The following is a 24,882-nucleotide window of genomic DNA, read 5'->3' on the forward strand; positions in this document are numbered from 1 at the left end:
TCTCTAAAACGCAAATCCACATGGCTGAACCTGTAGGTTGCCAGTGTTTCTAGTGTTCTTTATTGAATAATCCAATAAAGTCACAGAGTGGGAGGTGGAGAAGAGAGTGCTGGGTTCGGCGGGGCAGGGCAGAATCCCACACCTTCCATTGGTCTTAGAGGAAGCGCTGGGTTTTCCCAATTCCAAGGCTCTCGTTGGTCTCACTAGGGGGCCAGCATGAAACCTCATCCCAAGGAAGCAAGCAGTGCAGCCTCAGGACAGCTTCAAGGCAGCACACACCTCCTCAGCCTTCCCGGCCACAGGACGCAGCCCTGCAGGGCCTCTGCATACCATCAGCACAGCCTGGCCTCAGAGAGTCTCCCCTCGCTGTAGGTCAGCAACATGGAAATGAAATGCAGGGGACCTGTTTCTTCTTGGAGCAGGCCCTCAAGACCCCCTGGTGGCCCACTGTGCCCAGCCTCCTCTGCAGCCTGTGGCCAGCTCTGTGTGGAAGTGCTCTGTGTCAGTCACCAGGCTGGGAAGACAGCAGCCAAAACTGCTGAGAAAGCTGTACCCCAACAAGTCGTCTATTTGGATGGATAGACTTCAGGGTCAAACGGATTGGACGACAGATCAGTTTATAGGTATGTACACAGTAGGAGAATCTTAGGGGCACTACTGGGCCACTGGAGGAAGCAGGGAACCAGGCCAGCAGGTGATGGGACTGCCCCCATGCAGAGTGAGACACTCACCGCCCTCTCCAGACCCGGCTTTAAGGACACAAGGGAAACAGGAAGTGCTAACATGAGCCTAAATTTCCCACCTATTGCATTGAAAAGTTCTGTTTTTTATGGTTTTAAGGATGTCTTTGTTAGTTTTTGTGCTCATGTGTATGATTCAAGTTAGACTTTTCTTAAGTCTTGTGGTATGGGAAGTACTGGCCTCCACTGTCTATAACTCTTGAAAATGCACCTTCAACTAGCCAGAGAAAATCCTAGTAAGAGCTTGAGCAGAGCATGTGGGTGGACCGTGCCAAGCTATTTCCCACACCTCTGAATTCAGAGACTGCCCTGGCAAGAGAACACCACCATCAGGCAGTGTGGTTATAAAAATACTAATGTCAGTACATCAGCAAATAGCTGAAAAAAAAATTAAACAATTTCCTACATGGTAGAACTGGGCATTTCGCAGGTGGTCTGAGACCCCATGAAACTTGAGGCATGCCCTTCAGGGAGAGGAGGAGGTATCTGCTGGCCCAGACACACCTTCCCGCTCTGAAGACAGGAAGTGGTCCAAGGAGCACACTGCCCCCTGCAGGCCCCAGACTGTGCTGCACTGCCACAGTGGGCTCCACCTCCTCACTGCCACCCAGGGTTGCCAGGGTGACTCACACAGCTGCAGGACACAGCTTCTGTCCCTTGTGTAAAATCCAGACACCACCCTCAGGCCAACAAAAAGTTTTTGTCTGGATTGGTGTTTCTTAAATGAGAAGAAAGCTTGATCAAACACAAATATAGTATGATTTTATAATTTGGGAAAAAATAAATGTTTACCATTTTGTAAATAAATTGGGACAAGAATGTGATGAATGAAAAAATTATTTAAAAAACTGATTTAAATTGAAGTCCCTCAAATTGAATAGAAATGTTTTTTCTTTTTTCAGACAAATCCTAAATTTAGTTCTTGTCCATCTATTCTTAAAAGGATGCTTGAGTCAAACAATTTCCTGCCAGGACACTGTTCCTTCAAAATCAAAAAGAAAAGATATCCAAATCCCTTTTTCTGCAATCATTGCCAGTAATCATCACAATCTCTGGAGAGAAGCTTATAAGAATATTAGCATTCAGAATAACGCTCAGACGGTTTCGCTCCCCCGTGTTGCTCTGGGGAATCACTAAGACAGCAGCGAGGCTCTACCACGAGAGACCCACCGTTCAGCACGTGTGTTAGTTTCGAATGGTTTCCACAGTGAAGGCAATCCAAGAGGAGGTGCTGTCAACGTCTGGGGACTTACCTTTTGTCCCTTCACTCCATGGCAGTCACATTTTCCACAGCCAGAGCCATCACAACCACCCTGAAAGTAAAGAAAACATCTGTAAGTGGGAGAACACTTCCGAATCGACGCCAAGATTCGAATTTACACCCTTGAGCATCTTCACCATTATGAGACAAGTCCTGCCTGCTGCCAACGTGGGGGACACCAGGTGTATGTGATTCCATGGGCCAACACACACCTGCTATGGTGCACCTCTTGCCAAACAGACAAAGCCGCCATCCTAGGTACAGCCCATCAAAGCCCCGGGATGTCACTGTGACTGCTGTCCTTTGTTAATTCCCACGAAAATGATCATGGTGGCATTTGCCAGGCTACTGTGCTTCTGGCATGGGAGCCTCAGGCCTAAGGCCACTGGAGACCAAGGGCTCCCCAGGGTAGACTCCATGCTCTGTCCTTCGAATTCTCAGGGACATAAAAGAATGCAAAAAAAAAAAAAATGTTTGCACAAAGAGAGAGAATAAATGAACAGGCTGATCTTAAAGCCCAAATCCCAAAGAATTGTTTTTTAATTCAATTAAAGTTTAAATACTCATTAATGAACAGTCAACAAGAAAAAGTTCTTATAGTTCATTTCTAATATAAAAATCAATGGTGAAAACGCAAGGAAAAGAATCCAAAGACACCATGACCCCTTTAGAGGAAGGGAACTAACGTGTATTCAGTGTCCGCCAGGTGCCACAGTCAGCTGGCATCTTATTTAACAAGCTGGACAACAGTTTTCAGACAGGTCCTACTGCCCCCATTTCACAGGTGTGCAAACTGACTTAGGAGGCTCAGTACAACCTGCCAGGACATGGCTGAAATGAGAGCCCAGCTCATCCTCCATCATGTCGATGAGCGACAGCACCCACAGGCCTGCACGTTCCCCAAAAGAATCCAAGTTTTAAACCCTGTAGATACAGGTATTGTGAAGAGAACAGGAAGGTGTGTGACAGGAACAACATGGTTCACAAGCTTTCTCAGAGGCCACTTTATGCCTGAAGTTCATGCCCACATTCTGCTGCAGGCGATAATGGTTTCTTGAGAATAAAATGCTATTCATAGCACTGTGCCCACTGGACATCTATGTTTTTAATACCCTCAAGTGTTAGCCCCATTGCCATGGAGATATTCTGCATGAAACAATTACATCTGGAGATACTTATTTCATGAAGTTAAATCTGAACAAGTGCCTCCAAGACAGTAAGTTGTTTTTAATTTTATATTTTGGAAATGGGGACAATTGACCACAGTCCAAACAAACTCCAGAGATCAGGGATCTGCTTCCTCCTCTGACTCACTATCAGCCAAGCTCTAGGGTACACTCTCAGAGCCTCTGACATTCTGACCACTGCACATGCGCAGTTTGGCTGCTTCATCTGGGTCCTGGTGACCACTCAGGTGGTCAGGCCAAAATCTTCAACCTGTGCTGCAGGAGGTTCATCCAAAAAGCACAGACGAATGCTGGGGGACTTTAATAGCCTGGCTCAGCTGCCACCATCTCTCATTCCCTAGTCCCCATGGCATGGTAACTGTGCCTGTGCTGGAGGCTCCCCACAGGTTCTCACATGACTCCCCATTCCACCTGAGCCCTTGGGGCACCCCAGAGCTGGGGTGGGAGCTGCCTGGTAAGTAACTAGGTAAATCATAAGTTAATAAGCAGTTAACAACCTGGTTAGCGTTCAGACCAGAAAAGCCCAGAAAGTAAGGCAACCCCAGATCACCCAGGTTCCCAGAGCCCCAGGCCACCCGGGGGTCCCAGCCAGCCTCCTCTCCAGGACTGTGGGCCCCCTCACAGCGTTTCTGCCCTGCAGCAGGTTCAGAAACACTTCTCTGCTCCTTCAACTCTGCTAAACTTCATTCCATTCCTACAGACCTAGTGGGAGAAATCAACCAGTTATCTGAACTCAGTTATCTGCAGACTCTGTTTAGGAAGGGCCCTCCAGTTACCCACATGTAGTTGGCAGAAACTCAATAATAGCTCAAAGTGAAATGAGGTTTCTACTCCTAAGTCAATGGTAGTTTCTTTGAAACATGGAAATTGCAGAGAATCGGAGTACTAAAGCTAAAAATGGCTATGTGGCAATTCTGGGTTTTTCTCTTCTGAAATGTTGATAAAATCTCAGAAGCTTATCTCTATTCGATTTGAAGGAGGTTATGAAAATGAACTTCCTGGGATCATTCCCATAAGCTGTCAGTGGACGCCTTAATTGCAGGGACTCTGGGCCACAGTGGCCATGCTGGGGTCAAACTGCTTCTTGGGCTTCTGTTACAGTGGCCTGTGCGAGTGACATGCAGGCAGTGCTGGCCTGGACAACACTGCAGGTCACAGAAACTCAGGAATCCGAGAGGAGAAAGGACGAGAGTGGCCTCCCCCCACACCAGCTTGCGCTGTATATCACACATGGATTGTTTTAAATGGCGGACCAGATGTATTTGTAGCTTTATTCACATAGGAAATTCTTAACTTCTTTATTCACATAGGAAATTTTATTACCAATTTTGTCTTTAGGAGGCAATTCCAAAGAATTGATAATTCTTAGAATATCTAAAGTACAGTCATCTTTTCAGAAAAAAAAAGATGTTTTTAAGGCCATGATTGTTTGTATCACATTTTGGTGGGGCTGGCATCTCATGTCAATGGCTTTAATAAGATCAATTAATTTTCAGAATAACAAACAAAAATCATAATTGCGTGTTTACTTTGCTGAATAAAATTTCTTTCAAAATATCACTATTCTGATCCTTTACAATTTCTATTTTATAATAGAGCTTGCTGAATTTCACCCTGACATCTAGGAGTATCCCAGCTGTGATTCAAGGGCACACTACTAATAAGAACATAACTCATGAGCTGGGGCTGTAGCTCAGTGGCAGAGCGCTGTCTAGCATGCATGAGGCACTGGGTTCGATCCTCAGCACCACATAGAAATAAACAAATACAATATAGGCATTCTTCCATCTACTACTACAAAAAAAAATTTAAAAAAGAATACAACTCATGTGCTGTGTGTCCCTTTATAAGCAGGTATAATGCATGCTTTTGGAAAAGCTGGTTAAAATAAAAGCCCTAAGTGGACATCTTATCTGGCTGCTGTACACTGCTCTGCGTGCCTCTACTGGCAACTCAGAATCACAGCTTCATAGGGGACCTCACTTCTTTAAGGTTCGTCACAATGTCATGATTTCCTGGGGAATTTCACTTTACATCTGGGCCTCTCGGCAAAATCAAAGGATTCGTGCAGCCTGTGGGCCCCAACAGCAAACGGCTGGCTCCAGATCTAGGGCGTTTATGAGGCCTGTCCCCTCCTCCCCTGGCCGGGACACACTGGGCCATCCATGAGTTCCATCCCATCTGTTTCAGATAGAACGGGAGGAGCTGGTACATTCTGTGAAGTGCCTGTCCCTTTCCCTGCACTTCCCCTTGGGTGTCCTCGGGTCAAGCAGATTAGCTCCAGGTCCTGGGCTTTCTTCCCACGAGACACACTTAACCCCCGTGGTCACACGGCGGAAGTTGGCCATGACGGCAGCCCCGCTTGGAAGCCGAGGAATGTGGCCCCAAGATCTCAGAGGGCGAGCACGCTGTGGGTCTTGGTCCCTCACAGAAGGTGACTGCCATGGGTACCAGTAAGCAGGGGACCCAGAGGTATGGGAGGAGCACCTGGAAGGCCCTGGTCTTTTACTCCTGAAACCACAGAGAAGCTGAGCAAAAACCAAGTCAAACCTGGGAGTGAGTCCTTCAGCCTCTTCCCAGGAGTCCCTACAACCAGGACAAAAGCTGCCTCCAAGTGGAAGCCACCCTGCAGAACGGCCTGAGCCGGAGGAAGTCCCCAGTCCCCAGCACAGCCTGGGAGACCTGCACACCCCACCTCAAGAGCAGAGAGCAGCATTAAAAAAACACAGAAAACACGGCCCAGAAGGACTGCAAAAGTACTACAAAGAAATCCCTAGACCAAATATCTCTGGATTCTCTAAGCATCTCTGCATCTTTTCAGGATGGGTTAAAACAATTAATATGACTGAAATTTCCATTTAGGAGCCCATCAAGAGTTCCAGCAAGCAGAACCCCTAGAGTCAATATTACAGAGGATGCTAAGTCCTAAAAATGCACTGGGACTTTACAATACACGGTGCTCCTGCCAGAGGGGGAAGTGGAGGAATGGGGGCCAGCCTCCTCCAGGTGCTAGAATCTAAAGACACCAAGAAGCCCTTCTCCACACTGAGGCAAGCTCTCGCGGCAGGACAGATGGCGGGCTCCCTGCTGGGGCTGCAGAGAGCCTCTCCGCTGGGCTGCTGAGAGCTGCTGTGGGTGAGGTGTCCTCCCAGCAGCCTGCTCACGGTGGCTTGCCCACTGGACCAAGGCACGCCAGGAATGAGCAGAGCAGGATGAAGTCCTCCCTTTCTGATGGTTCCCCTGATCAGATGGAAGATAGGTCTTTGCCATGCTGCTTTACGACTTCTGTGTTTCACATCCCACAAAACAGGGACATGTGGAGGTCTGCCAAGTGGAAAAAGCTTATCTTTCAAATTCCTTTCCACATTCCCTATGCTGTGCAAAATGTCAAATACTTCTGTGGGGCTATTGCTAGTCCCATATTCTTCCTGTCAGATCACTTCCTCAGGGGTCTTCTGAATAATTATCTGCCCAACTAAAGAAATGTGTGTAGTAGAAGAATGTGAGTCAGGGCTGCTTGGGCAGAATTAAGTGTGCAGAAACCAAGGATGTGTGGCCCAGGGGCCCTTCACTCATGGCTGGTGGGGCTGCCAGGAGGAATTGCCCTTTGGAAACCAGAAACATTCATAAAATTTACCCCTCAAACAACTATGCATAGAATTAAAAAATTACCAACAAAGGCAAGAGCCAAATACAGGTCAAATACTGCAGTCCAATACTTTCTTAAAAGCTTACATCTCCACAGCATTTCTGAATGTCCACAAATACACCTGATGTACTTAGGATGACTGAATGTCTCCCCTGTTTTCAGGAAGTTCACAGTCAATACAATTTCATCTGCATTGTTTCATTATTATTATTTTAGCATGATTTTGTCTTGATCAATTAAGATCGTCGAGATTCCAAAGATGTGAAAATAATTCTTTATCATTAATTTAACCAAAAGGAGAACTTAGTTAAATAATATTTCGATTCCATTCAACAACGGAAGACATAGACACAGAACAATCCTGGCTACTTTTGAGTCTTAGACAATATTTCTGCTCCATAGAATTTGCAGGGAAATGGATGGCATTAGAGCAGATTATGCTAAGTGAAGCTAGCCAATCCCTAAAAAACAAATGCCAAATGTCTTCTTTGATATAAGGAGAGTAACTAAGATCAGAGTAGGGACGAAGAGCAGGAGAAGAAGATTAACATTTAACAGGGATGAGAGGTGGGAGGGAAAGGGAGAGAAAAGGGAAATTGCATGGAAATGGAAGGAGACCCTCAGGGTTATACAGTGGAGGGGGTAGAGAGAGAGGAGGGGAGGGGAGGGGAGGGGAGAGGTGGGGAGGGGGGATGGTGGAGGATGGGAAAGGCCGCGGAGCACAACAGACACTAGTATGGCAATATGTAAATCAATGAATGTGTAACTGATGTGATTCTGCAATCTGTGTATGGGGTGAAGGTGGGAGTTCATAACCCACTTGAATCAAAGTGAGGAATATGATATGTCAAGAAATTTGTAATGTTTTGAACAACCAACAATAAAAAATTTAAAAAAAAATAAAAAATAAATTACAGTGGCTGGGGTTGTGGCTCAGCGGTAGAGCGCTTGCCTCGCACATGAGAGGCCCTCAGCACCATTAAATAAATAATAAATAAAATATTATTTGTTTATCTATATATCTAATATTTTATTTATTTATAAATAAAAAGAGATATTGTGTTCAAAAAAAAAATATTTCTGCTCTAATTTGAAAACAACTACAAGTGTTGATACGTTCTTGGCAAAAAGAATCAGCATGAAAAATCTGAGAAAGAGACTGAATTTCAGTGTGTGGATCTCCCCCTCTTTTGTAGCGTGACTAAGCTTCCCACATGGGGACCTCGCGGCCTCCTGCTTCTCGTTACAGCCTGGGCGCCCCACAAACACCAGGCTGAGGAAACGAGGGTGTTTGCTTGGCTTCTTGTACGACTAGCATGTGGTTCCTGCCCTGCTCTCTCCTCCTTCCCCTCGTACAATTTGTTGACTCATCTGTCCTGCTTTTCTTCCCTTTCTCCCACTAAACGGGGGTGGACATTAAATGTTCCTGCTTGGAGAAGATGGCCCACAGGGAATAATGATGAAGCCCAGGGTTTCAGCTCCAGGTCACTGGTCTCTGTCCAGCTGCAGGCAGATGTGGCTATAATTAGTTGTCCTATGACAGTGGTCCCTGGATGGCCAAGTGTGCAATGAGTCGGTGAGCTCCGTGGGTGTCCACTGGGAACCATGGGTGGTAACGCATGACCTGGGACCAGACTTCCCATGACTGTGAGTCACTGGTCTGGAACAAGCTAGCGAGTGGGTTCAGCAAGTCTCCAGCCCGGGGTCCCACTGAGCCTCCCCCAGGCTCCTGAAGCAGGGGCCCTCCCCTGGGCGAAGGCGCAGACTGGAGAGTCTCTGGGGCTTTCAGAGCCCCGCTGTCCCCGCAGCCTCTTCCCCCTGGGCAGCTGCCCTCTGCAGGTTCCCTGGTTCCCGTCTCAGCCCATGGAGACAGAACCGCTCCCTCTCTTCCCCAGCCCACTCCATAGCCTTCCCCTCCTTCAAAGAGAAAGTGCTACTAAGTGGGGCATGAAAAAGAACTGGCTACCTCCACCAAGCCTGGAGAAACCTGCAAGCCCTCTGCTGTGCTGAAGTCGTGCCTGCTTTCCATCTTCTCTCTCTATGGCTCGGAAACAGACACGCCCCACTCCCTCCACACCTGGTTGGCTCTGTCTTCCAATCCACCTCACCCCCTTAGCTGGCTGTCCAGACCTTGGCCTCCACTCTGACCTCTGACTCCCATGTCCAGCCCACATGCACAGCTTCCCCGGGCCTGGGCCCACGAGGGCTAAGTCGGCAGGGCTGGGGGCTGTCACCAGGGCCCTATCCAATCTCCTGATCAGCAGGTATTAGGATGTGCCTCCATGCATCCTGCTCTAGGCCAGGTGAGCTAGGTGCAGGGTGTGTTTGCTAGCCAGGTAGGAAGGGAGAGGCCACAGCTCAAGGAGAGCGGCAAGGTGAGCCGAGCTCCCCAGCCTGGAACCATTTCCGACAAAGCCAGGTCGGGGAAGGCCACGGGACTCTGCAGAGAAAGAAAGCAGGATAAGGAAGCATCGGGCGGGGCTGGGGTTGGCCCAGGTGCCCCGTGGCCAGGACTGAAGTGACCCAGCCCTGAGGCCACAGGGGGCTTGTTTTGGAGGTCCTGGACACTGGCGTGGAGCAAAGACTGTGCTCGCAGCAATGAGCTGAGGCATGGCTGCCTCTAGATCTGTTTGTCCCAATACTACTGAGACTCAGAGGTGCCACGGGAGAAGCGGGAGCACATTTCCAGGAAGACTGAGAGAAGTGCAGCCATTTTGGTATTGCCTAACCATGAACAAGTCTCCACTTCGCCTGCTATGGCGATCTCCATATGGCGTTTAATTTAGATGCATGTTTTCAAAGTAGACCTACATGAGTTTCCTCCATGCCCACCAATGTCTCTCAGTCCACCAGAGCGCCTGCAGCACACTTCAGGAAATGCGACACGGAGTTCGAGTGGACACATTTTAAAGGCTGGAGAAGAAATGAGAGAAGGGAAGGAAGGAGAGAGTCAGCGGGAAGGAAGGCAGGAGAGAGAGCTGGATGTGCAGGAGGACAGGAGACCGCCCTGCCTCTCCCCGGGTTTGGCCGGAGACCTGCTCGAGCCGGCCTCTCTGGGCCCGTGCCATGGTCCTCTTCTTTGCCTGGTAAGTGAACCATATTCCCACTGTTCCTTTTACACATCTTTGTTCCTCAGACTCGGCACCATCGCGACCATCAATGCTGGCCTGAAGGATCCAGCCTTCTGCAGGGCAGTCATTTAAAAGAGGGGAGATGGGCCCCAGCCTTGAATTCTCCCAATCACCATCCTCTGATCCACCCACCATCTTGTCTGCCTTAGGCCTTCAGACAAATGCCTGACTGGGTCTAAATGTGAAATCTAAGGAACACTGGGCGAATCCCTGGTGCCCTTCCTTCAGTGACCCAACACACACACTGCACATTCTCACATTGAGTGAAAAATCCCAAACTGTGGCTTGGTTCTGGCCACACCAGGGGCTCACGGGTGGCTGTCCAGAGGGCCCTGTGCAGAGGCAGGTTTTCCCCTCAGCACCGCTGTCTTCAACGCCCAGGGCCCCACTTGGGAGGCAGCTCAATGCAGCACCCGAGCAGGGAGAAGGGCTGCATGCTGAGCATGAAGCGGAGGCGAGTTTTTATTTATCCTCTGCATTCCACTGGCTGAGCCCCGAAGATTTCTGACACTGGAAAAGGAAATGCGGAAAGCCTACGTGACCACTGAAGTATCTCAAGAACGATGGGCCTCCAAACAGGGCCGCTGAGCCACACAGCAGCTCACAGTACCTTTCCTTACACCATCAAATATGGAAAACCCGAGCTGATGCCATGTCCGTCTCCTCCCCTGGAGGGAGGGACGGGGAGGAAAGCCCAGACTGACTTCGTGATATAATAGGTTTCATATTCTTGGTGATTCCACCATCAGTTAGACAAATTTCATGATATGATTTTTGTTCTATTAGTCAAACTGATAAGCTCATATTCATCTTAACCTGTCAAACCTAATTTAACTCGTGATAATGCAAGAACAATATCAATCCTCGTGCAAGAAATAACAGATCTTGCAGACATCTGCCAACTTCATAGGCAACCTGTCTACCACCTCTCCAAGAATGCTCCACCTACAGCTAGACATGTAGGTGGACTTTTTGGGGACTCCAGCACATGGGAGATAGTGGAATAGGTGTGGGTCTTTCCCATGGGTGACTCTCTGGTGGATAAGGTGTCAGTTTAGAGGGAGAAGAGAAGAGCCGTGCTTGGGAGGGTCACTGTTGCTGCTGCTGTGGAAACACACAGTGCTCGAGAAGAAAAGTTGCTCTGGATTGGGGTGGTGTGCCCCAAGAAAGAGCCAAGGAGTGAAGAAGAGGGTGACCCTGTTGACAGCGACACTGTCAGGGCCCAGCTCGGCCCCTGCACACACTTGACAGAGCAGCAGGACACCAGACCCTGAACCCGGCAGGGACGGCAGAGCTGGGACGGCAGGCGAGGGCATTCCAGGAGGAGGCAGTGTGCACCAAATATGGCCATGAGACAGCCCAGGCACATCTGAGGACGCCGAGCCCCCCCAGCTGCCAGGACAGACCGCACGCGGGGCCGGGCAGACGCGGCACACGGCAAGGGCTGCTGCCACACTGTCACAAGGGCCCAGCTCCACTCTAAGGCAGCACCAGGGGCTGCTCCTGTGGCTGGGACCCCTGCACACACGCTGTGTCCCCCATGGGTGTCACTGGTCATTCACCGCGACTTCCACTTCCCAGAGCCATCCTGTCAGGACAACAGTCACGACTGTTCACCTCTCTTGACTGACAGGGGACACGCTTTAGAAAAATCTGCATGTTCAGACTAATCCCAGACAGCCGGGATGAGGCTGAATGTGACTGTCATAACTACACCCAGGGTGGAACACCAGGCTCACTCATACAGCCCCTTTCAAAAGGAAATGGACTTACACTCTCTGTACACCACAGACTCTAAGTGCTATGGAGCACTTCCCAGGCCAGAGGCTCGCCTTGGGACTGTCACCCCCTAAGGGGAACGCTGTCTGATGTGCATCTTTAAACCATGTTTGAAAATTCAAACAAAGGTAAACAGAAATTGCATGTAACACACGGTGTCGTTCTGAACTCCTCAGAGCAACGCAGCAAGCAGCTCTGCACTGGACAAACAGCCAGAGGCCCCTCAGGAAGATCTCTGCGTGACAAGCTTCCGGGGCATATGCAAATTGGAGCAGAGCAGAAGCAAAGCTCCCAAATACATGGATACAGTGGCTGGTGGACCAAAACTGCTACTCTGCAAACCATAAATGGCACTTTCAAAAGACCTACCTCAAAACCCAACTGTAGCATTTATGGTCAAAGAAAAAGTGGGAAAACCACAGAGGAAAGCCAGGCGGTTGCTGGTTAAAACTGTGGCCTCTCGGGGACACCCTGGTGTTGACACTGTGGCCAGTGCCACAGACAGGGATCTGCAGGGATTCCGTGAGGTCCTGTGGTCAACTGCCTCATCTCTAGACAAGGCTTCCACTCCTTGGCTTTTCCAAGGGAAGCGAAGAAAAATATTTAGCAGAGTTGAGGTTAATTATGAAAATAAATATGAAGTCTAACAGCCTTTCAGTCACGCTGACTGCCATCTGAGTTTAGAGAGCTTTCTTAGAACCCGGAGCTCACTCCAGCTCCCGACCCTACGATGTGAATGAGAGGCAGGCAGCCTGGAGTCTCTGCTCTCCCGTGTCCCCCCGCCCCCCCGCAGACTGACTTCCCAGCATCCACTGGGCAGACAACACTGTGTGCAGTTCGAGGAGCCTTTGGGATACAAAAATGGGGTTTCTAATGGCAAAGCACTTTAGTAAGAATTTAACATCCAGAAAATTCTAGATACATTTTGCTACCATTTACCATTAAGTTTAAAGTAAACAGATATTAATCATATTGAGGTAAAGTGAACTGGACAACTCTCAAGAAAATAAAATTGAGACATATACTTTGAGTTTTAAGAGTATTTCAGTCTCTACCCCAACTCTGTGCCTTCCTTTTATTAAAAATATAATCTGGAATGACCAGTTGATGTTAATGATAAATTAATATGTAAGGTAATAAATAACACGAGCTTTTCTGTTATTATTTTGACTTCAGTTTTAGGTTAATAAGAGCTTTTGGTAATCTTACACAAAGAAAACTGACTCACTGTGGTTTCCAATCTATGAATATTTTTTAATCCTTAAAATCATGAAATAGCTTTGAAAACAACAAAGGGTATGTTCAGCATAGTTTCAGTGTTACATGCATTTTGTCATGAAAAATGGAAAACACGTGTTTGGTCTCTGCAGCCTTGAGCAGCACCCGCAAGATCTCTTTAACCCGAGGACCTCATTGGAGACAACACCCGGTAACCTACAGCACCCTTTGAAGACGCCCAAGAGCTTAGAGGAACCAGCCGAGAATGGGTCACATTCCTTCCCTCCCCTCTGGGCCCTGGAGCCTGGCCTTGGCAGCCCTCCTGGCCCACCTCCATGTGCCACTTCACTGACCTTGGGAGCCAGCACGGTGGCTTTTCCTGCCTGGCTAATTTGCATGCTTTGCCTATTTAAGGCAATTCTCACCAGAACTTGCTTTTCTCTCAACAAGCCCTCATTTCCTCTCTTCCGTCACCTCTGCTTTCATTAATCTTTTTTTTTTTTTTTTTTTAGAGTACTGACCCTAGTTAAGTAGCTTCAACAGTAACTACTGCCCCATTTACTTTCTCTTCTGATGGGACATATTTATTCTGAAGTTTGCGCAAATCTAAAACAATTTGTTTCCAAGTTTTTTATTGACAAGGATCACTTTTTTCTAAGGCCTCCCTAGGCAGAGCAAACCCGAGATGGGAAATGTCCTCAGCGCCAGGGTCTGAAGGTGGACTGGACAGGCAGCAGGCCTAACAGGACCCCACCCAGCAGCAAAGGTGGCAGGGAGCAGAGACAGGGCCCTGCGCTGCACTCTCTGTCCAGTCACATGTGGGCAGTGTCGGCAAATCTGGGGTCATGAAAAAAAAGTGAAACTACAAGCATTTTGTTAATAATGGGTTTAGAACATGATAAATCATTATTTCTAATCAAAATAAGCCTGCTATCCCTTGTGATTCTATTTATTTATTGGCCACAAAAAAAGACCAAGAGACAAACAAGAGCTAAGTGCCCACTGAGCACTGTACAGGTGCTGAGTGGAGTGCTCTCTGTCTCCTGTCCTGTGCCACTAGCTGGGGCCACCCCAGCAACAGTGGCCAAGCAGCTTCATGTGTGAGATGCACGGCAACGGCCACCACCAGTCTTGCAGCACCAGGAACCTGTCCACAATGGTTCCGACTACACCCAGAAGCTTTGTCCCAGGCAGGGGGATGGCAGCTAAGCAGTGGTGTGAAGCACCCGTCAGTGAGATGACTAAAATGGTAAATCTCATGTGACGCGTGTTTTACCACAATAAAAAGACGCGGAGGATACTGTCCTACCCACTCCGCACTGACAAGCGCACATGGAAGCTTAAGGCCTCGGACTCCTCCAGCAATGCCTTCAGCTAAAGCTAAGAGGCAACCCCTGCCCAAGTGAGAGATGGGCCCCCCAGGCAGCCCTGCGGGGGTACGGCTGGGTGTACACCCGCACCCATCCCACCATCCCACGAATGGACTGCCCAGCCAGGACTTGGCAGCCAAACTCATGGCTATTGAGTGACTTCGGATTCTCTAGGGGAAAAAACAGAACCCAACCTTGGTGCTGGCTCGTTCCCGCCTACCAGGCTCCAGAGCCTGCTTGTCTTTTCTTCTGCTATCCTCTTTTGGGTTCTGCCATCTGCTCTTGAGGAAAGAAAACCCCAGGACTTCTTCCTTGGATCTCCCTCACCTGTAACCCAGAGAACCCTCAAGTGCCTCCGACTTCATTTACGCCTCAGACCTCGTAAGTCGAGAAGACACAGAAGGTAGCTAGACTGCTCCGTTCGAATCCCAGAAAACCCTGGATACCATTCCCAGGACAGCCCCCCGCAGGGATGACTTGAGCAACACAGACACAAACCAGGGTGTGCGCCAACAGGCAGGAGTGAGACTCCTGGGGCCACCTTGTGGGAGTGGAGCACAGAACCGAGGCCCACTTAGACCTCACCTGCACCTGAGGAGCTCTGGAAGTGGATTCTCAATTATTGCTGAGTCCTGAGAGGCTGTATGACTGCTGCCCTTACCACTGAGGACAGAAGTCGGGGAGGCCTTGCACTGACCAGGGAGTAAGGGACAGAGATGTATACCTGGGTGAAGTCCCAGAGACCTCCCTCTCTCTCTCTCCACAACACATGACCTCTGCCAAAGTCACCCTCAGTCCTTAACCTTCCTGTGGACACTGCGGAGAAGGCAGGGGTTGCTTCAAAATATGCCTGCCCTCCTGGGGAACTGGTGACCAGAGAGCCACCTGGCCATTTGATTTACATCAACAGCAGCTCAGAAATCCAAGGCAATTCTCATAAACTCCTCAGAGGTGCATAACTTCAGCATATGTCTTAGTCTTCTTAGGGACTTTCTTCCTACTCTAAGTTCTCATTTTCATTTAGACAAAATTACACAGAGGTCAACAGGCCTGCAGGTGTGCTTCATCTCAAATCCGGCCACTGTACAGCAGGAGGACACACAGCAAGGCACTGGGCCCACAGGCTGCGCAGCACACACGGGAGGAAAGTGCAGACAATGCACGGGGAGGCACGTGCCGCCTGCCATGCTCACTACACCCGCCAGTGATTTCCAGGTCAAGGTCTATGTTTCCCCTTCTCCTGATCCACTGCCCTCCCCGGTTTCCCCTTGGTGATGCCCTTCCTGCTGAGGACTGAGTTATACAATCTGTTTCAGTGCTAGTGTGGCCAGGAGTCACCCAGCCTTCCACCCACAGGCAGACTCCTGGCACCGACCCTGAGCCTCGAGAGCTGGAGGGAGTTCCTGGGAGTTGCACACTCTCAACCGTGAACCTGAACTCTGGTCAGATGAACCCACTGCCCCTCGGCAGGTAGCTCTGGTTGGCTGAGCCCTTCAAACTCATCAGACGCTCCTGGAAAAGTCCCACAGAGCGGAAGGCATGCCACGGAGGTGAAGCCAGAGAGCGCACGCACATCCTTCTCTCCTCCAGGCAGAGGGCAAACCATCTTGGACCACAGGAAGTGAAAGGTCTTCAGGGAATTCAGGGTGGCCTTCGACCTCCAGGAATGATGTAATACCCTAAATCAAATCCTTCAAGATCAAAATCCAAACGAAAGTTCAGAGGAGAAAACAGAGCACACTGTGCCATCTGTAAGTCCTGGGACGCCACCTGTCACCCACCAAATCATGCACGAAGGAGACTGTTAAGACAACAGCCATGCACTCCCTAAAGACCCACTCTGAAGCGTACATCACCACGAGTAAGCACTGTATCATTCTTATCATCAAAATGGAATTGGTTATTTTCAAATTCTTTTTTCTGAAATTGGTTATTTTGTAAAATACATGAAAAACTTAACTTCTTGATAGCTTTGCCAATTGTATATTTAATGAAAAATGTACAGATAATCATTGAAATGGTATCCTGCTTTACAGATCTTTTTTTTTTTTTTTTTTTTTGTAAATACCTACTGGGGTTATTTTATGGACTGTAAAGCATAAGGTTAGCTTGTCCGTGTTGTGATCAAATAAAGACAAGTTCCTATTTATGGATATGTGAAAACCTAGAATTAAACAGTTAAGTGATTACTACTCTTTTAAAAAGTAGGCCAGGATTTATTTTCAGAGCCAATACATCTGCAAAAATTGCATCAAAAGAAAAAGTTGAGAACATCCTCATCCCCGATGCTGGCTGACGGGAGGCTGGGACAGCAGCTGTACTCAGTCGCTCCCACTGGAACGCTGAGGTGGCGCCCCACCCCTGACCATCTGAGCAGCAGGCACCTGCATTGGCCTTCCATCCCTCCCCCCGGGGTGTAGGCTCGTTGGTTTCTGAGGTCAGAGTTCTCAGACTGGTCCTTACTTCTAGGGATACCAACAGACTGACTGCCAAGAAGTCCCAAGGTTCATACAAGTTCGTTCTCATCTCTGAGAAGCATGTTCACCATGCCCAGGAGAGTCATCCGTCCTGCCCCCTGGGAGTACCTGAGTAGCTGCACAGCCTCTGCCCAAAGCTGAAAGCTTAGCCACCCCTCCTAAGCCCCCTGAAGCTCAAGTCCAGCAAAACCCAAGGCCAGAGAGAACAGTGAACACATGCACTCCAACAGACACACGCTCCTGCCTCCTTTCCAACGGAACCAGAGGGCGCCAGCTCCTGTTCCCTACGTTAGTTCCTCAGGGCAATGCCTCTGTGCCAGCTCCGTGGGTCCCGGACAAGAAGGCATGGCCTGCTCGTGTTCCTATGCTCTGCTTCCTTCCCTTCATCTCCATCCTTCAGGGACTGATACCTGACCCACACCCTCAGAGCCACGGAGGCCACAGGAGCCCAGGGAGTCTGGCCCCTTCACTCCTGGGATACCTTGCTTACACTTTGCCCTCATCTCCCCCACTGTTTTAACAGACTGTTCTTCCTCTCCTAATCTATCACTCACTAACCAAAGCATGCTGGTGTGCTGGCCAGGCTGAGCACAACCCGGAGCTCAGGAAGGTGCTTCACGTCCTAAGGTAACCAGAGAAGAAGCAAAGCATGCCCTGTTTCCATTCAGCAAGATGAAGGATGAGATAAAGAAAGGAGGTAGGGCAGTAGAAGACCACAGGAAGGTCAAAGAATGAAGAGGCAGCTGTGGGAAGAGCTTGGCTGATCTCCTGAGTGCAGGCCTCAGACCTCCTACACATGCACATGGAGGCATCGACCAAGCCAGACGAGCCCTGGGATATATTCTGAATGATTGTGAGTATCCTAGTGGCCAAAATGAGAGGGTGAACTAGGCAGGCCACAGCCGCAAGTGGCCCCGCATGGTGACTCCCCTCACTGAAGTCCTGCACAGCTACATTCTAAGTTGTGGGACTGATTGGTAGCAGAGAACCACAGAGAATTCCTGGCTTTACCCAGCAAAGGTGAGAGCCAGCAGCACATGAGTGGCAACCAAGTCAGAGGATGCATGCGCTGTCCTGTCACACCCAGGACACGGTGACGACAGGAAGTCACTACAAGTGACTTTCAGGAAGCAGGGAGCCTCTCCTCATTGCAATGTCCCCACATCCTAGTGCACCAACAGGTGGCACTAGGTGGCACCAACAGAGGTACATCTCAGTGGCTCTGCATTCCTGAGGTGAGATGCACTGTGGCAGGCAGGGTTTGGGAGCTGGCAGAGAAGATGAGTGGACCCTGAAGGCGACACAGCTGCTCATTTCCACTGCAGCAGGGCCACTCTCCATGCTAGAGTAGATTCAGGCAGAACACTCCGGGGGAACCAACCAGACACCACCACGCCTGTGAGGACGCTGCGTGGGGTACAGAGAGCTTTCAGCTCTGTCATCTCCAGGGTTGTTGCTAAGAGACCCAGAGGGCCACTGCAAAGAGACTGATGCCCACAGGGATGGCTCCCGGCAGCAGAGGCTGCAAACATGGGATGGGGCTGTGCATAACCCAGAGAGTGAAGTCAGGCACCAGCCTGCACCACCGGGAAGCTCTCACACAGCGAAAGATCAGCACGCGATAAAGGGCTGGAAGCTATTCCCCACCTCAGCTGTTTCAGCCTCTCAGCCTTGGAATGAGCTGACAGACTGCAGCTCCGGCAGGGCCAGGGGAGCTGGCGAGCCGACTTCCTCGAACTAGGAAACAACAGGCATGGACATGTCATGGCCGCCCAGAGCAGGGCCACCCTGGCTGTGTGGACTGGGGCTCATGAGAGAGAGCAAGTCAAAGCAACCAGACCCAGGTCTCCAGCCCTGGGTCATGCTGACAGAGAGGCCTCCCTGAGCCAGCCGTGGAGGAAACGGCAGCAGTGGTCATGCAGCCAAAGGCTGGCGGCTGCAGGACAGACTGGGCAATATGTGCCTGAACTGGATGCTGACAGGGGACACACTGCTGTAAAGGACAGGGCGGGAGAGCTGAAGCAAGCTGGAGTAGACTGGCTATTGCATGTGGCCCCGTTACAATGCTGATTTCCTGAATTTAATAATCAAGCCATGCTAGGTAAAAGAATACCCCAGGCATGGAGACGACGCTGACGTGTTCAAGGCCAGATGACTTCTACAAGTGACGCTCTCATGACTCAGGAAAATCAGTCACAATGAGGACAGAGAGAAGCACAGATGCAGGTGAATGTGAACAACCGGCGAGCCAGGTGGAACACACAGGAGCTCCCTTTCACAATCCTGCACCTTTTCTAGCAATGGAATTGCTTCCAACTTTGAGGTTCTTATTTTAAGGAAGGCAAAGAAATATCAGAAAATTGGAAAGGAAACCAAGACTGCGGACAGGGTGTCAGGCAGCAGAGTTGCACCCTGCTCAGGGACGCGCAGCGCTGGACCAAATGTAAAGCAAGCCTTTCTGAGCAGATAAGGATTAGGCACAAAGGAAACGTCACAGCAAGGGCAGCAGCTGCTGACAGGAGCACAAATAGCACAAAGCCACTGCTGGAGAGAGGATTTCCGGTCACCCAGAGAGCCCTGCGCCTCCCGGCCCGCGACCCTGGCCACAGGAAGGACCTTGCCCATCTGATGTGCAGGGAGCCCTTGGCACAGCAGGGCTGGAGGGCCTGGAGGGACGGACGAGGCAGACCACCAGACCTCCTGGGAGGACAGCAGGAGAAAGGGAAGGCTCAGCCAGGCACTGGGTTCCGCACTCCTACAGATGGGGGCGTTTCCCTCCCCCTTAAACTCATCCCGAGTGACACAGCTGGGTCTGCTCACGCCCTCCCGGCTTTCTCTGCATGGCCTTCCGCATGGTTGTGACAGCCAGAGAGCTCGGGGAACCTGCCACAGCACCCCTACCCGTCGGCCTCTGCGGGCTGCAAGCTTTCTCTTGACTATTCGCCTCCGTCCATAGCCCTGCACGCAACCCAAGAGCAGCCAGGCTGCACGCTCTTCAGGCTGTCGGTGAGGCGCATTAAGAGGCACTCATTCTACAGATGGAAGCCAGAAAGCAAGGGAGGGCTGATGAGTGAGGAGCTGACAGTGACTATGAGAAAATCTGCTACTTTTCAAACTTCACAGATTTCAAGCATTCCCCAAATCACAGCCCTGAAATTATTTCATAATGAGACACCTAATAGCTTCAAAAGAAAAAATAGTCTTGAAGACTCTTTAAGACAACATATATTAGGTCCTGATCTTAAGCCTCTTCATCTCCTACACAGAACTATGTATCTGTTTTCCTGGGCTAGATGCCACACACGACCAACTCCTGCAACACTGCCACCAAACCAAGTCACCAAAGTGCCCTGGAAAGCACAAACTCCTGTCCCTGAGCCCAGGAGGAACATCCAATAGGTTATTAAGTGCCTACAGTATACAAGACACAGTTAACTCCCACCACTGGGTCAAGCACCCAGGCCAGATGGGGCCGATTCTGACTGTAACCTGCTCATACTGCCACAGCTCAGGGGAGGGGCCCGTGACTCTGAATGGGCTCTCTAGCATCAGTGAATGCTCAGACGCCTTGCCAGGCCAGGCTCGGGAGCTTGGATTTGACACTGGATGCAAAAGATGGTGGTGATTTCTCGGTTGGAGAGTGTGAGGGAAGGAACTGGCATGGCCCCCTCCTTAGTGGGGAGGTGGCACCATGCCCATGCCAACCCGGTGTTGAACAGAAGGACGACACGTGACAGAACTAACACTGCTGGGCCCAGAGCTTGCCGTTGGACTTCGGCAGATGCTTTCCAGGCAGTGTGGCGGGAAAATGACTGCACTCCCCAGAGCTCAGTGAAAGCACTGGCCGTGCCACTGGGCCATGGCCGGTCACTGGCATCATGCCCGGTCACTGGCATCATGCCCGGTCACAGCCTCCTGAACTCCAGCACCCTGTCCGCCAAGGCAGGAATGGTGCGCCCCTCCCAGGTGACTGTGACGATGAAGCACAACGGCTCACCTGAGAGCACAGAGCCCGGACGCTCAACCATCCCACTTTTTTCTTGGGTAAAGTCCAGGGGAGGCTGGATTAAAAGCAAGGAGGAGAGAACTTGCTGGAGAGGTGAGAACTGGGAAGGAATCTCCAGAAAAAGAGCAGAAACCCGCTTCAAGAGCCCAGCGGTGGAGGCCCTGGGAGCAATGGCCAGCGCCTACATACCCTCACCCCCTCAGGGAGCAGGGGAAGGGGCGCTGCCCAGCACCACCCTGGGCCACGCACAAAGTCGAAACAATAGGGATGTGTGCTCCTCGAAGAAGAGGTGCATGAAGCTCACCTCAGTAAACAAGAGTGGACAATTTTTCTTTTAAATAATTATAGCACTTTAGGGAAAGTTCCAGAACTTTAGCTCATATCAACAACAACAAAAAAAACCCTCATGCCCCGATGCCAGTAAAATAAGACTTTTCTACCCTCCAGTGGCCCAAGCGTGTGCTTATAAAACCATTATTTATAATAGAACTTAATAATATAGAAAAGTATACAAAAAAAACAATGAAAACCTTTGAGAACAAGGGCCAACACACTTTTCCCATAGCACGGAAAAACCCTAATAAAATCCGTCACATTTATGCTGATAGGAATCACACCTCTGGCTTTCCTGCCACCAACACAGGACCCGGATTGAGTCAGAGGGAAATGTCAGACAGCCCCATGTCGAAGGCCACTCTATGAAATCACTGGTCAGGACTGTCAAGGTCACCAGGGGCACAGAAACACTGAGCATTTGTTCAGGCTGGAGGTGATGGAGGAGATGTGACAGCCAGGTGTGCGGCTGGGGTGGACCCCAGAAGGGAAGACGACCCTGGAGACCAATGGTGGTATTCAGGCAAGGTCACCAGATGAGGTAACAGTCCTGTGCTAGGGCTATTTTCCTGTTTTGACCATTGTTCTGAGTTTTGTAGGACATCAGCATTCAGGGATTGGGGATGAAAGACATAAGAGAATATTTTGGAATTTTTTTAAAGTCTAAAGTTATTCCAAATTTAAAATTTTTTAAATTACTTTAAAAAAATTCTGAATAACTTACCAAGCCTCTTCATCTCATCTGTGGTTTTTCAAAGTCAATCTTTCAAGTACACTCAATATTCAAAGAATCAAGATAATCAAGGGGCAAGATTATCTAGGATTTATCAATGTTTTATATCAAAGAGGAAGAGATGAATTCATCTAGATAAATTCTGGTCATAGCCTCTTTAAAATGAAGACAAAGGATCTCTGCTAGCAATACCCTTTAAAGCTTTACTTGATTCTGATTTTCTTGAAGAGCTATGAGTTCTGGCACACAGGTGACAGATGGCTTTGAAGTATAAGTGAGACCACACTTTTATTTCTACAGTAACTCAGGAAAAAACAGAGTACACAAACAGAGTGAAATCCTGTGATTCCACGTAGACTATGGATGCATAAACTTATGAAGAGAACAAATGCCGTCTGTCTGAAGAGGTGCTTCATGGGCAAACATGTCCAAGCCCACTCACTGCGCAGGTCTGAGATGCCCTGCCCAAACACGGTTCTCAGGCACTTGAGCACTGTGTGTCTGAGATCGGCTGAGGGCGTGAGGCGGTGGCCCAGACTGCATCTGCCTCAACCTCACCCTTCCAGCCTCCATAATGAGCTCCCTCTCAGAAGACGTCAAGGGTTCTCAGCACTGCACACACAGATGTCCCCCGTGTGAAATGCGGCTCCAAGTCAACAGAGAAGGCAGAGGAGGCCAGACCACCATACTGACAACCCTCTTCTTGCCAGAACTGAGGCCTGGGAAAGTCGGCTTTCTATCCCAGCAGCTGAGAGAGACACCCCACCGTAACAAGGGCTTGCTGTGCAAGGGTGTCAGGACTGCCCTGTCACCTAACTCCTGTGGGACAGCCATGACAACCAACAAGGCTGCGGCCCCGAGCACCAGCCCTCTGTGCCAACAGTGAAGGGGGAACCCAGAGCTCAGTGAAACTTCCTTTACCCCCTCCTTTATCCAACAGAATAACCACGGTGAACCCTTCCAAAGCACACTATGCTCAGGTAGCAGATGGCTGCCTCAAATGTTCCAGAGAGCAAGCGTTTTGAGACCTAGGCTGCCTTTTGGATCCTTAGCTTGGTTAATTATTCGTTTTTAAGAATGCAACAAGTGTTTAGAAAAAAGATTCCATCTTTTTTTTTTTTAAAGAGAGAGTGAGTGAGAGAGGAGAGAGAGAGACAGAGAGAGAGAGAGAGAATTTTTAATATTTTTATTTTTTAGTTATCGGCGGACACAACATCTTTGTTTGTATGTGGTGCTGAGGATCGAACCCGGGCCGCCCGCACGCACGCCAGGCGAGCGCGCTACCACTTGAGCCACATCCCCAGCCCCAAAGATTCCATCTTCATATCTTCTATCCCAATAATTCTATCAATGAGCTTCTTTTTGTGTGGGTATGGTATTAGAGGTTGAGCCCATGATTTTGCACATACTAGGCAAGCACTCCACCTCTAAGCTATAGTCACAGCCCTTTTTAGTTCATTTTGAGACAAGTGTCACAAGTTACCCTGGCTGACCTTGAACTTGTCATCCTCCTGCCTCAGCTGGAACTACAGGTGTGCACCACCATGCCCCGCTCTGAGCTTCCTATCTGAACAATGCTTATATACCTGAAATATCACCCAAGGATGCTTCTCTTCTTGAACAGTATCTCTGGAATTCTGCCCTCCAACAACTCCAGAATCCATCAGGAACAGACTTTTCTTCTTTTACCAATATATTGCCAACCCCTCATAAAAGTTTGATGCATAATACATGCTCGATAAGCAACTGTTGCCTAAGGAATGGGATCAGCAAATAAAGCAAGCTTTAGAAACATTCCCTGACCTTAAGGCCAAAGTTTAAATACTAAATCCTAAACTCTGAACTTCAAAGGATAATATTCTATAAAAAGAAGTCTATAAATGAAACATCCAACATGATTTATAAATTCAGATCCCAGAGTCAATCATTGCATTTGAAAAGGGTGTAAATTATCCAGCACATCCAGCAAGTATAAAGAGAGGCTAAAGGCCTACCAGGTTGCTTCTTTTGCTAAAAGGACAGGCACCATGACTTAAGGGATAGGAAGTCTGTCACCCACACGTTCTAGTTTCACTGGTAGAGTGATCACTGAAGTCGACCCCATGCCCATCCGCTCTGCAGATGCAGGTCCTCTTTCTAATGAGGGTAATGAATCAATTGTGTGAGGCTGAAACTTGTTCAGGGTCATAGAAGCTCATCCACCAAGCAAGCATTGACATCCAGACACACAGGAACATGAGGCCGTAGCTAAAAGCACTGAAGGGTGCCCTTGGCCTTCGCTTCTAGTAAGCCTAAGCAATCATGATTTTTGAAGGCAGAAAGACCAGCAGGATTTTGTGGCCTAGCCAAATTCAAAATTATTTTTTATTTAAGAATGTACCATTATAAAGGCATTAATTATGCATTTGTTTTTTATTTTCAATAAATATTTAGTAAAGATCTACAAAAGATAAATTATTGTGTTAAGTGCTAGGGATAAACAGAGGGAAATACGACAGGCCCTGTTCTCAATGAGCGCAATGTCAACGGGGAGACGATGGAGAGCAATGACCACATCACCAGCTACTTATTATCCTAAAACATGAACACAGTGGGGGAAAGTCTGTTTTTCTTCTTGATACAGTAGCTCAAAACTAAATCACAGAAGAATGCAAGGGGGCCCAGGAAGTGTGCCTCAGAACACACTCAGTGGTCCACACAGAGGCCTTTGTCCCCATCAGTGCTGTTAGATGTTCTGTCCTGAAGCTCACACAACACTGGGAGGGAGTGGTCCAAAGGTGAGCACAGCCTCCGGGAGGCATATCTGCATCTGGATCTGGCTGCATCCCTTGCCTTCTTTGAGCAATTCACTGACCCCACAACTCCCAAGTGCCTCCCAGTTATGTGGAGACTGTGTCATCTATCTGCTGAGTTGACGTGCGGTATTACATGTGTGAAAGTACATGGCAGACACTCCACGCACATAGCCATCTCCAAAATCATCGCCATTTCTTAACTG

At 49.2% G+C, this 24,882-nt stretch overlaps 1 protein-coding gene across 1 annotated transcript in view; it reads right to left on the minus strand.

Moving 5' to 3' along the window:
• Col4a1 (collagen type IV alpha 1 chain) overlaps positions 1-24,882 on the minus strand; it is a 130,159-nt gene that overhangs the window by 75,053 nt on the left and 30,224 nt on the right. The window contains exon 2 of the mRNA XM_027938860.2: positions 1,994-2,053. Within this exon, the coding sequence (XP_027794661.2) occupies positions 1,994-2,053 (60 nt within the window). The remainder of the gene's footprint in view (positions 1-1,993; positions 2,054-24,882) is intronic.

The sequence above is a fragment of the Marmota flaviventris genome, chromosome 4 (genome assembly GCF_047511675.1).
Source record: "Marmota flaviventris isolate mMarFla1 chromosome 4, mMarFla1.hap1, whole genome shotgun sequence".
In the NCBI taxonomy this organism is placed as follows: domain Eukaryota; kingdom Metazoa; phylum Chordata; class Mammalia; order Rodentia; family Sciuridae; genus Marmota; species Marmota flaviventris.